Source organism: Rhagoletis pomonella, unplaced genomic scaffold (genome assembly GCF_013731165.1).
Source record: "Rhagoletis pomonella isolate Grant_MI unplaced genomic scaffold, Rhpom_1.0 Rhpom_scaffold_00001, whole genome shotgun sequence".
Classification (NCBI taxonomy): domain Eukaryota; kingdom Metazoa; phylum Arthropoda; class Insecta; order Diptera; family Tephritidae; genus Rhagoletis; species Rhagoletis pomonella.
The window spans coordinates 5,042,337-5,052,880 of record NW_023458555.1 but is presented as its reverse complement, the minus strand read 5'-3'; the positions used below and the strand labels follow the sequence as shown (position 1 = coordinate 5,052,880).

General features: G+C 36.8%; 4 protein-coding genes across 16 annotated transcripts; 2 read left to right on the top strand and 2 right to left on the bottom strand.

The window, feature by feature from the left end:
- Positions 1-1,100: 1,100 nt before the first annotated feature.
- Positions 1,101-2,296, top strand: LOC118736666 (RNA-binding protein 42). The gene has a single exon (XM_036466709.1). The coding sequence runs from the start codon at positions 1,204-1,206 to the stop codon at positions 2,170-2,172; it is 969 nt and encodes a 322-aa protein (XP_036322602.1). The 5' UTR covers positions 1,101-1,203; the 3' UTR covers positions 2,173-2,296.
- A 103-nt stretch (positions 2,297-2,399) lies between these two features.
- Positions 2,400-5,835, bottom strand: LOC118736617 (phospholipid phosphatase 5). 7 transcript variants are annotated; one of them, XR_004992745.1, is made up of 8 exons: positions 5,739-5,835; positions 5,550-5,679; positions 5,216-5,473; positions 4,406-4,809; positions 3,204-3,619; positions 2,933-3,127; positions 2,648-2,874; positions 2,400-2,519 (listed from the first exon to the last, which is right to left on the bottom strand). XR_004992745.1 is itself a non-coding variant. In XM_036466669.1 (6 exons), exons 3-6 carry the CDS (start codon positions 5,345-5,347, stop codon positions 2,700-2,702), a joined length of 1,380 nt encoding a protein of 459 aa, XP_036322562.1. In that variant the 5' UTR covers positions 5,348-5,473; positions 5,550-5,679; positions 5,739-5,835; the 3' UTR covers positions 2,400-2,699. The 7 variants fall into 7 exon arrangements, 5 of the variants coding, with proteins under 5 accessions (XP_036322562.1, XP_036322580.1, XP_036322587.1 ...); XR_004992742.1 differs by having other exon boundaries at positions 2,648-3,127; positions 5,739-5,834; XM_036466669.1 differs by having other exon boundaries at positions 2,400-3,127.
- Positions 5,836-7,803: 1,968 nt separating this feature from the next.
- LOC118736736 lies at positions 7,804-9,300 on the top strand. Its single transcript, XM_036466755.1, has 3 exons — positions 7,804-8,173; positions 8,741-8,944; positions 9,008-9,300. Exons 1-2 carry the CDS (start codon positions 7,899-7,901, stop codon positions 8,931-8,933), a joined length of 468 nt encoding a protein of 155 aa, XP_036322648.1. The 5' UTR covers positions 7,804-7,898; the 3' UTR covers positions 8,934-8,944; positions 9,008-9,300.
- On the bottom strand, positions 8,790-10,144 carry LOC118736677 (acylpyruvase FAHD1, mitochondrial). 7 transcript variants are annotated; one of them, XM_036466721.1, is made up of 5 exons: positions 10,034-10,144; positions 9,766-9,947; positions 9,615-9,711; positions 9,009-9,544; positions 8,790-8,945 (listed from the first exon to the last, which is right to left on the bottom strand). In XM_036466721.1, the coding sequence occupies exons 2-4, from the start codon at positions 9,897-9,899 to the stop codon at positions 9,032-9,034; spliced, it is 744 nt and encodes a 247-aa protein (XP_036322614.1). In that variant the 5' UTR covers positions 9,900-9,947; positions 10,034-10,144; the 3' UTR covers positions 8,790-8,945; positions 9,009-9,031. The 7 variants fall into 7 exon arrangements, with proteins under 7 accessions (XP_036322614.1, XP_036322621.1, XP_036322637.1 ...); XM_036466728.1 differs by having other exon boundaries at positions 9,766-9,964; positions 10,034-10,143; XM_036466744.1 differs by having other exon boundaries at positions 10,038-10,142.
- Positions 10,145-10,544: the final 400 nt, after the last annotated feature.

Sequence of the window (10,544 nt, the reverse complement as noted above, 5' to 3'; positions counted from 1 at the left end):
GACAAATGACGCTTACGACAAAATTTTACTAAAGAAAATCCTTCATAAACTCAAAGCTAATTAACATTAAACATTACAAATTAAATAATTTAAGAACTTTGTGAACTAGTAACATTTTCAGAGACTTTGGAGAACATCTGTCTTTGCGTTTTTGAGAAATTGCATTCCAAACTTCAATCGCGATTCCCACAACCTGCCTAAATCAACATACGACAATCTTTTACCCAGGTGACGACCTAGAATTCTTATTTTTGCTGCAAGTGCAATCAAACTAATCAAACTAATCGAGTAATCGCGAGCTTGGCATAAATAGTAACGAACAATTTAAAATATATATAAATGCTTTTACTAATAATTTTGCGGAATTTAATTGTTAAGTTATAAAAAAACTTTCAAAGGACACTTTCCCTGCAAAAATCGCGACTACTCCATGCATGCGTGTAAAGAGTACTCCCTAAAGACCAAGGAGTACTCGAAAATTAACCACAATTCATATAAAAAATATGATCCAATTAACATTGTGATGTCCTAGGGCAGGACCTTATACTCCATCCCTGCATTACATCAGAGTAGCACAAAACTACTCCAACATATTAACAATGGCATTGTTGTTATATTTTTTTCGTTTGTACACGCTTTTGTTCTTCACTTCTCAGATGCTTTTTCGAAATTAATAAAAACCAAAAACAAAAATTAAAAATAACATGTTGCCTCTGACGGCATTCGAACCCGAACATGCTGGGAGCTAACAACTAACAGCGAGCATCTCTACACGTTCAGCTACAGCCAGAAATGCAAATGTGCTTTCAAATGCTCAACTTCAATCACAATTCGTTAAAGCACGAGCAGTGATCGGGTAACAAACAATAAGCTGGCACAGAGACACGAGTTGGTCCGCTACAGCATGTCAGAGGAACACTTTTGTAAGTACTCCAATATACCACAAATAGACTACATGGTCCAATGATTTTTGAAGGGTTACAGCAACCGCTTTCTAAAATTTCTCAATTGGACAGTCTTTTCGAAATACATTGCATTGCAACGTCTGACACGCCCTTTAGTGTCTAGAAAGATTGCCAGAAATTGATCGCTGTCAAAATCAATTGTCAAAACATTTTGCAAGGCGAATTCGCTTAGCATTTTGTGTCGATTGTGTGGTTTTTTCATCATTAATTACTGTGAGACACTTATTTCTTCATAAATATGGGTACCAAACGTAAGCACATCGAGGATGAGTTATCCCGTTTCGAAGCAGAAATATCTAAACCAGCTACTCAGCCCATGCGGAACATGTTTGTGCCCAGTCAAGTGCGCCCTATAATTGCAGCAAACACTTTCCAAGTTCAGCAAAAGCTACAGCAGCACCCACAAGCAACCATAGCTACATGTTCTTCTACAACTACAACGTCGTCTGTGGCAACACCATCACGAATTTCGGTGCCGCCGCCAGTAATTCCGCCACCCACTTTCATGTCAACCTTTGTGCCCACACAGGCGAATGGAAATAGTGGTCCCTCAAAAACAGGAGCCCCATCTTCGGCTAGTGTTACAGCTACTCCAGTTGTGGTCAGTAGTGCGCCAAAACTTTATCAAAGTAGACAGTCAGTAAATGTTCCTACTACACCACACATAGACATCAATGCTATACAATTTGATGTTACTCAGAAACTAAAAAAGCTGAAAGCAGAGAAGTCAGGTCCAAATCCTATAGCTGAAGAAGCAATAAAAGCTGCTCGAGCGTCTTCGGCATTGCAATCATTTCAAACAACAGAACGAAAGAAGAAAGATCGGAAAACAATACGCGTGGCTGGTGGATCCGTTTGGGAGGACGCTTCATTAGCTGACTGGCCTGATGATGATTTTCGCATATTTTGTGGTGATCTCGGGAATGACGTGAATGACGAGGTCTTAACACGTACATTTAATAAGTATCCGTCTTTCCAAAGAGCACGTGTCATTCGAGATAAAAGAACTGGCAAGAGTAAAGGCTTCGGTTTTGTGAGTTTTCGCGAGCCGGCCGACTTTATTCGAGCGATGAAAGAAATGGATGGCCGCTATGTAGGCAGTCGACCAATAAAGCTGCGTAAAAGTACGTGGCGGCAGCGTAGTTTGGATGTAGTGAAAAAGAAGGAACGCGAGAAGCAATTGTTACTACAATCTTTCAATTCTTAAGCGCGGTAAATTTGTTACGGAAATTAATTAAATTTAGGAAATGCAAAATTGGATCAAGGTATAAGTTGCGTATTTTTTGGCAATGCTACATAATAAAAAATTAGAACCAACCAAAACTAACAAATTTTGCATTTTTGTAATTTAATTACGAATGGTTGGAGTTAACGAAATCAGTTAAATATGATCACGTATGTACATAAACAGGTAGTATATCAATCAACTATTAGTTCGGTCTCTTATAAAATCTATATTTATCTATATATGTATGTATCTGTTCATCTAGTGTTACATAATTTCTCCGAATCCAATGTGCATTGAATAAGTAAACTGCGATTCTATGGTATTTTCTAATGCGAAATAGAAAGAAACTCAGTCAACTAAGAAACACAAATTATATGCTGAATAATAAAAAACGAAAATATTACAGATAATACACGAATAACGCTAAATAAAATAGCTACACGCGCCAACATACCTAAATATATGAATATTTCCGAAAATCCCCAATTATAACTAAACTTAGATCTTCAAATAAGTCGACGCCGTTCATCCCTAGATGCATCACCTTGATCTTCATAAGAAATACTTTCATCGTCAATTCCGTCTTTAGTCGATACGGGTTCGTACAACTTTGGTTGCGAATTTAGCTGATTACTTGATTCGCTTGATCGTCCACAAATACGAAAATATGGTCGATGGCAACTGCTCGAGAATACTGATGGATAGTATTGTCTATAAACTATATATGTAATAGACAGACCAATCAAACTGCCGACAAACACATCTTCCCAGTGGTGATGATAATCGCATGTACGACTAACTGCAATTAGTGCCGCCAGAATTATTGGCAGAAGCGTAACACATAGACGCCACGATTGGCCACGCCCGCGTGCGTTTAGCGCATGCAGTTTGGCACCCACATAAATGGCGATGAAACCAAAACCAACAAAGGAAACTAAAATACAAATTATTTTAATTATTAGAAATTCATAATGCAATTTGAGATAGTAAACTCTTCATTTTATACATACATGAAGCATGTCCACTGGGAAAACTTTTGCGTCCCTCACTTATTTGTCTTATATCACCGGTACAATTGTACCAGTCCATTGAACCATCTGCATTAGTGCCGTTGTTTAAGACTTCGATGCCATCAGGAAAGCATCGATAAAAGAAATCCGGTCTGTGACGGCCTACAGTTATTTTTAGTAGACTCGTTACGAGGCCATTCAACCCAAGCGCTAATGTCCACACCCAGCTGGCTGCACGAAAATCACGCCGATCGCCCGTCAACCACAAATGCGCTATTGTTACAGAAAGTGGAACAAAAATTGCTGATAACAAAAGTGCCTGCACTGAAACGATATCAGGAGATCGCGGATTTTTATACAGCCACATCTCTTCCGGGTGCACTTTACGCTTGAAGGGTTTGGTATTCTCCAGAGATCTGAAAAAAATTCAAATAGTGGCTAAAATCAATCGCATGAAAAATAGTTAAGTATTTATGTATATATATTTGCTTTATAATAATATGGGAAGGTAAACAGCCATAGTAGCTAAGAGGTCTTCGGCTGTCTATAGATATACATATATCGTCGGTGATACTGCAAAACGGTCTATGTCAATTTGTACCTTTAATACTTAAATGGTCTCTTACTTGCACCGGAATGCATCTGCAAATCGTTACACCCTAAGAAACGAATGACAAAACTGTATACCTTTGGCTGATGAAGATGAACGATTGCCAGAAGCGATCAGATACAGATAACAGATCAATTAATCATCAGAGGTAAAAAGTGACATAGAACGTTTTGCAGTATCACCGACGATATACTATCAAATATATGTATATAAATATATGTACGTGATTATGGATGACAACTCAACCTCAGTTGGGTTGCAGATGGGCAACGCGACTGAAATGAAAATTTATATTATGAATAACAACTGTAGTTAAGTTCTATAAAGTTGAAGGTAATACAATTTTGAAAAACCAGTAACTAAGACTTGAGTGTAAATAATTTGAAGAGAGTTGAGAAAAGAAATAAATTATCTCAATCAAAATTTCTGCGGCAACCAAAAAAATGCACAAAAATTGCCAATATAGCAACTCAGTTGCCAGCTTTCAGTTGCCAGTTGCCATCTGTAATACCATTTCAGCCACTGGCCACCCAACTGAAGTTCGGTTGCATTCCGTAATCGACTGGTAAGTCATATGTACATACGTACTTACATAAAAATGAATACTAGCATTACTCGAATCCCGACATCGATTGCGTCACTAATGCGGTTTTTTCTGCTGCCACCGACAAAACAACAACAGCCACCTATATCTTCGTCATCATCATCATATCTGCAGAAGCGGAAACAACAACCGGTTTTCCTCTTCTGCCTGTCGTTATTCAATAATTCCTTGTGCATATTTTGATTCCAACTAGAGCGTTTGAATGACTCGGTACTTCTGTATAATTCATCCGCAGAACTTTCACTGAATCGGCGATTCATTGAAGCACCTCGATTTGAGTACGTTAATACAGTGTAGGCTTTATTTGCCGGTTTTGCAGCTGCCATAGTGGTTGGTGACATTATCAGATATGTGCTGGAGTATTTATAAGAGGTTTCATGGTCAGAGGTGTACTGTAAATGGTAGTTAACGATATTTAAATAATTTGTTATCTAGCGAAAGTGAGCATAAGATAAAGGAGAAAACGTGACATTGAATGTGGCAGTAATGAGATATTGAATTTTATAAGAACTAAATGAAAATATCATGCTTACTAAAGCAGTTTAGTTATACCGTTTATATACATACATAAGTATATACTTCCAGTGGATCAACGCAACATAATACTACATATAATTGTCTGTTTGACTAAATATTTGTCTTAATTAATCACACATTTCACTACCACTTATAATGATTCGGCTAACACCGCCCTTAAATGCAGAAACATTTCTCTTATGTGGAAAAAACGCCGAATGTTCCATTAGGTTGCATTTATACCTTAAGTTAACATGTAGGTATAAATACTTTGTCGCTTACTTTAGTTAATTGTGTCGTGTTTGGCATATGGCCATTTGTTTTATGGGCCACACATGTAGTTTGCTTTAAGATGCCTTGAGCACGTTTGCGTAGTTCTGTTTCCACAAAGTTCAAGCCCGTTTTTTTGTCCATTTTACTTAAAGGGTTTATCGGATCACAAGCATGAGCTCTTCCGAAGTTATTTAATTATTCACTGCTATACATACGTATGCATGTATGAATATTTAAAAGATCTTGCTGTTGCGAATCTACATTTACCTACATTAAGTTTCTCACTATTAACTACAATTTCGATTCTATTTGTTTCTTATCACGATTCGTTAATATTACTCACTATAAGCTTTCTCTTTTAAGTTATCCGTAATTTGTCATTGTACGCTTTTCTAACAATCCTCATCACTCCGGCACAAATCAATAGATCTCCAAACTATTAAGTTGAAACTAATGGAGAATTGATGAGAATTCTATAAAAAGTTAAATAAATAAATTTGAGCAAATAAATTGTGAACTTTGTAATGCTTACTTGCCTTTCAAACATATCTACACTTGCATATAACGTCGGTTATTGTAAAAGTAGCATAACTTTATTTAATCTGTTCTAAATTGATTCAATAATAGGTTTGTTCCACACGAGCTCGCGGGTGACCAAAACACAGTGTTGCCAACTTTAAAGTTTCAAAAAGCACCAAACCTTGGAAAAAAGAGCGTTTTACCGCACTAAAAGCACAATTTTTTTTTTTATCAAAGGATACTCTTTTTCATAACAGTTTGTGGTAAACAGAAGTAAAAAAAATAAACAATATTTACATGTATAAATAAATACACATTCATGCTTGCGAAACTGGTACATTTGGAGAAGGAACAATCGAATCGCAACAAACGAAATTGAATTTTAAAGGGGAAGAGTAATACTTAATGATACCCTAAGTAGAAGTGAGCGAAAAAATCTTTTGTTTCATAATATAACCTCAAATATTGCGAAAAACCGTGTTTTATGGTTTGCATTTTAGTGCATTTAAATTTGTAAATTCAGAAATTTTAGTTCAGAAAAAAGCACTAAAAAGGGCTCTAGGCACTAAACCATTATATTTGGCGTTTTAATTTTCAAAAAGCACTACATCTAGTGCTTAAAGCACTAAGTTGGCAACTATGCCAAAACAACACAGAAAGCGTTCCTCACACTAGAAAAATGGGTACCAGAGAGCGAATACGTTCCACTTTTGGATTGTAAATGTCGTGTACTTTGTGCACGAAACAGCCCGGACTTTCAATTAATCGCTTTCAATGAAGTTGGTCGGCTGCCTACTTTCTTTCAACTTTTGGTTCAACTAATCGCCTGTGAAAGTTGAATCATGTAAATTCCCTATAACCTTGTATTATTGAATCATGGGCACCATGTTGCTTCTTTACAAATTTACTTGAAAAAGTGTAGCTTTGCTGTGAAATAGAAGTATAAGCTTTTGTGCAATATGTTTATTTTTAAATGCATATGAAGCACATTTAACTGATGAAAACAAAAAAATATTTTTAAATTCGATGTTTACATAAAACTCATAACTTTATTTTAATTTTTAGCACTTTTGCAGTCTTTAAATCGCTGAATAGCACACAAATTACGAAATTCACGTAGATTAATTTCTTTCAACATTTCGTTTAAAATGCCAAATTTCTGGCAAATACATTAAAAGTTACAAAAAGGGTACTAAGTGCCTACTTTGCGTACTTTTTTACTATCATTTTCGCACCAAGGGATTTCATTCTTCCCCTTTCTGTCCTTCGTAAATGCAACCTGTTGTAACCGTCGTGCAAGAAACATTGCTTTTTATTAATTTGAATCGGCATTTTAATAAAAGTTGTGATCCCGTCGCGATTGAGAGAAATAGATGTTGCGCCCATCACGGTACCGCTATTCCTCTCTCAGTGAATTTGACAGAATCGTTGTTTGTATGACGTCACCTTTGTGCAACTTGTTTACGTATTCCTTGCAACATTTTTTCTTCTTCCATTCTTGCTCACGTTTTGGCATTTCCCTCTCGCAACTGCACCAGTGTGACGTCACACAAAAGTTATTTTCAAAAATCCTCTCTGATGGGCGCAATCTTGTATTTTATCATTCTTGCCATCCCGTACCAGTCCGGACTAGTCAGAATCAGTCAGTTTTCACTGGATGTGAGAAATAAACAAGTAATTTTTAGCGAAGAAAACCGGCTTAAAAAAATTTTTTTCATGATCCAATGATCGGATCTAAACCAAATTAGTATGGGACCTCTGAGACACCACCTTTCCGTTGCAAAAAGCATTATCGAAATCGGTTGACGTGGTCCAAAGTTATGTGGTACATACCTACATAAAAACAAATATTGCGAAGTCGGTTAAAAAGGGATTTGAAAATAAATTCGTGTCAATACACTTTTGAATTTCTGAGCGTATTAAAAGTTGGTTTATGCTTCCGTTTTGAACCAAAGCGAACTGTAAATAAAAAATGTTGGGCACCCTTCTTCGTCCGCGATAACTTTCTTACGATTTTTTTTAATCGAAGCAACAACACTGGATGCAGTCATATGATTTATAGACCCATATACACATATTTGTGTACATACATGCATACATACGTATATATGGCAGTTTGTCCTCCTGGAAAAACTAGACGTCGAAATTTATAAAATAGATTTTGCTGGAAAATATGTCGGCGTCGAAAGAGGAAATCGGAAATCTACTTGATTCCCTTTACATAGAAATGCTGAACTTGATTGAAGAACACACAGCATGCCGGGTGAACATTGAACGCTTAATGAATAGTGGCCAGTTAATGTTGGCTAAAACACGTTACCTCCAAGGATCGCAAACCATCAGTTCATCACAAATCCCAACGGAAAACAGTAATGAATTTAATGCACTTTGTCAAATAGAAGAACAACGAAATGACTCGAAGTTGTCGAGCGTCGAATACATGCTAAGGTATACGATAAATCAATAGAAATTCACCAGCAAAATGTGTCAAAAGCTTGGGGAAATTTTCGATATAGTACACTCTTGAATCGAAAAAACGGGGTATTGGAGGTTTTATAAGGCTGTATCCACATTCTAAAAGTGAAGATCCCAGACCGCGGAGGCTTCTATTTTAAAAGTTATTAACTGTTAAAGTTGCAAAATAGACCGAAATCACTTGAACTATTTCACCCACTCTATTAAAACAGTATTTCTGCGTGGAGCTCCTTTTTGCGCAGGCCGCCGCTCTTAGGGATTATAACTCTCACTAAGTAGAATCCTCCTTTCTGTGCTGCCGAAGAAAAGCGACACAGGTATTTTTGAGCAGAATTTCTTTCTGTTTAGGCACTATTAGTAGGTGATTTGTCAAAGTGGTATATTTAGTAAAATGAACGCTCCCCAGCAATCCCTTAAAACTTAGTATCTTTTTAGGAAAATCAAATGGTGCATTATAGCGAAGTCAACCCAAAAGCTTTATGAATTTCTGTTAGGCAACTGTTAAAGTTTTAAATGTATCGTATCCATTAATCATTTTAGAAAATATGCCGTAAATAAAGATGAAGGATTCACCGATCCAATGCATTGGTTTACAGTATTGCCGCCAAGCAGCTTACGAACTGCATCTGAACACTTCAAAAAATGTTTAGATCTAGTTTTAGAAAGTGCTAATATACAACGGGAGCTACTTGCTGTAATGGAAAGCATCGAAAGTCTCAAACATCTTCAATAAATTGTAAACATGTAAATAAAACTTTTTGATTATAAATTAATATTTGACTATAAAAATGTTATACACTTGTTAACGCGCTTCATGGCGGCATGATTACATTAACAAATGGTAGAGCTCGTGTCTCCTTCGTTCACAACCATAAATTTTATCTGCACATCTACGCCAATACCAGCCTCAATTACGTCACCAGCCTTTACTGGCAACGCACCATCTGGTGTGCCTGTTAATAATAAATCGTTGGGCTCCAGAGTCATATATTTTGAAGCATGGGCGATAAGATCATCAACTTTAAAAATCAGGTCTTGAGTGTTGCCTTGCTGGCGCAGCTCTCCATTCACTTTTAACCATAGGGGCAAACTGTGGGGATCTTTAATCTCATCGCAGCTTATAAAACGAGACACTGGGGTTGAAGTGTCGAAGCCTTTACCTAAACTCCATGGGTGACCATTTTTGCGTGCTGTCCCCAAATTACATTGGGCAGTCATGTCAAGCGCTAGACAATAACCACCAACATAATTAAGTGCTTGTTCTTTTTTTACGTTTTTACATCTCTTTCCAATTACTACGCCCAATTCAACTTCATGAGCCACTTTTGTAAACACCTTTGGAATCTTAAAAAAAAATAAAGACAAATCATTATATATAGTATAAAATATATACATATATGAGCATTGCAAATACCACAATAGGGTTGCCTTCGATCTCGTAGGATGTTGTCGGCTTAAGGAATAGAAGCGGTTCTTCCGGTACAGGTACATTGCGAGAGCGTACAATATCCCTAATTAAAATCAACTACACGTAATGCATATAACGACTCTTCTATTTTACATACATGTAATTTAGCGCCGCTCCAAGTATTTTTTTACCTCGCTCAACGAAATCATATTTTCCAGATGTGCTTGAAGATGACGCCATTCTCAGATATGTTTTCCTCGAGGCAGTCAAAAAGTTGCTAAACACATTCATTTTTATTCCTCAGACTATAATGCACTGCTGCTGTGCTGAGTTATTCAACTTTGAAAATAAATTAGCTAGTGATGTATTTTTGAGTAAATATTGTGATTACATATGTATATGGCGAACGCCAATCAAGTACATACATACTCTCGCTGTAGCATATGTTTGCTTTTCTGGCGAAGTGAAAAAACACATGGGAACTGATAAGAATATTTTCTTTTGGCCTGAGTTTGGGGAGAGAAAATGGATAGCTATTTTTAGGAAATCAGCTGTTTACTTTTCTTACAGGGTGAAGCAAGTCGGTAAAAAGAAACTCAACATATTAAGAGCGAAATACACCACACAAGCGGCTTGACAAACTAAGGGTACATCGCTTTGCTTCAAGCTATTTGTGCATGATTGAATAATACAAGGTTCGATAAACTGACCGTTTCTCTCGCACCGCTCCCTTAGGCAAAGAACATAGTGACGCGACAAAGAGAGCGACCAGACAAAGTCGGATAATAGCGAAGGAAGAGACAAGAAAACGTCAAAACATAGTGAAGCAACACTCAGCTCAGAAAGCAAGGAAAACAAATGTTTTTGTTTTCGTTGCTATGCTTTTTGTCGCTTTCTTCGCCTCACTATGTGGCGCCACATTGAAAAATAAAGTTT

Excerpts from the sequence above, each read along its gene's own strand:
- LOC118736666 (XM_036466709.1), top strand. The coding sequence starts at position 1,204 with ATGGGTACCAAACGTAAGCACATCGAGGATGAGTTATCCCGTTTCGAA.
- LOC118736617 (XM_036466669.1), bottom strand. The coding sequence starts at position 5,347 with ATGGACAAAAAAACGGGCTTGAACTTTGTGGAAACAGAACTACGCAAA. Across the intron at positions 4,810-5,215 it reads ACACGACACAATTAACTAAA|TACACCTCTGACCATGAAAC; the intron begins GTAAGCGACAAA and ends TACCATTTACAG. Across the intron at positions 3,620-4,405 it reads ATGCTAGTATTCATTTTTAT|ATCTCTGGAGAATACCAAAC; the intron begins GTAAGTACGTAT and ends AATTTTTTTCAG.
- LOC118736736 (XM_036466755.1), top strand. The coding sequence starts at position 7,899 with ATGTCGGCGTCGAAAGAGGAAATCGGAAATCTACTTGATTCCCTTTAC. Across the intron at positions 8,174-8,740 it reads AGCGTCGAATACATGCTAAG|AAAATATGCCGTAAATAAAG; the intron begins GTATACGATAAA and ends TAATCATTTTAG.
- LOC118736677 (XM_036466721.1), bottom strand. The coding sequence starts at position 9,899 with ATGAATGTGTTTAGCAACTTTTTGACTGCCTCGAGGAAAACATATCTG. Across the intron at positions 9,712-9,765 it reads GGAGCGGCGCTAAATTACAT|GGATATTGTACGCTCTCGCA; the intron begins GTATGTAAAATA and ends GATTTTAATTAG. Across the intron at positions 9,545-9,614 it reads TCGAAGGCAACCCTATTGTG|ATTCCAAAGGTGTTTACAAA; the intron begins GTATTTGCAATG and ends TTTTTTTTTAAG.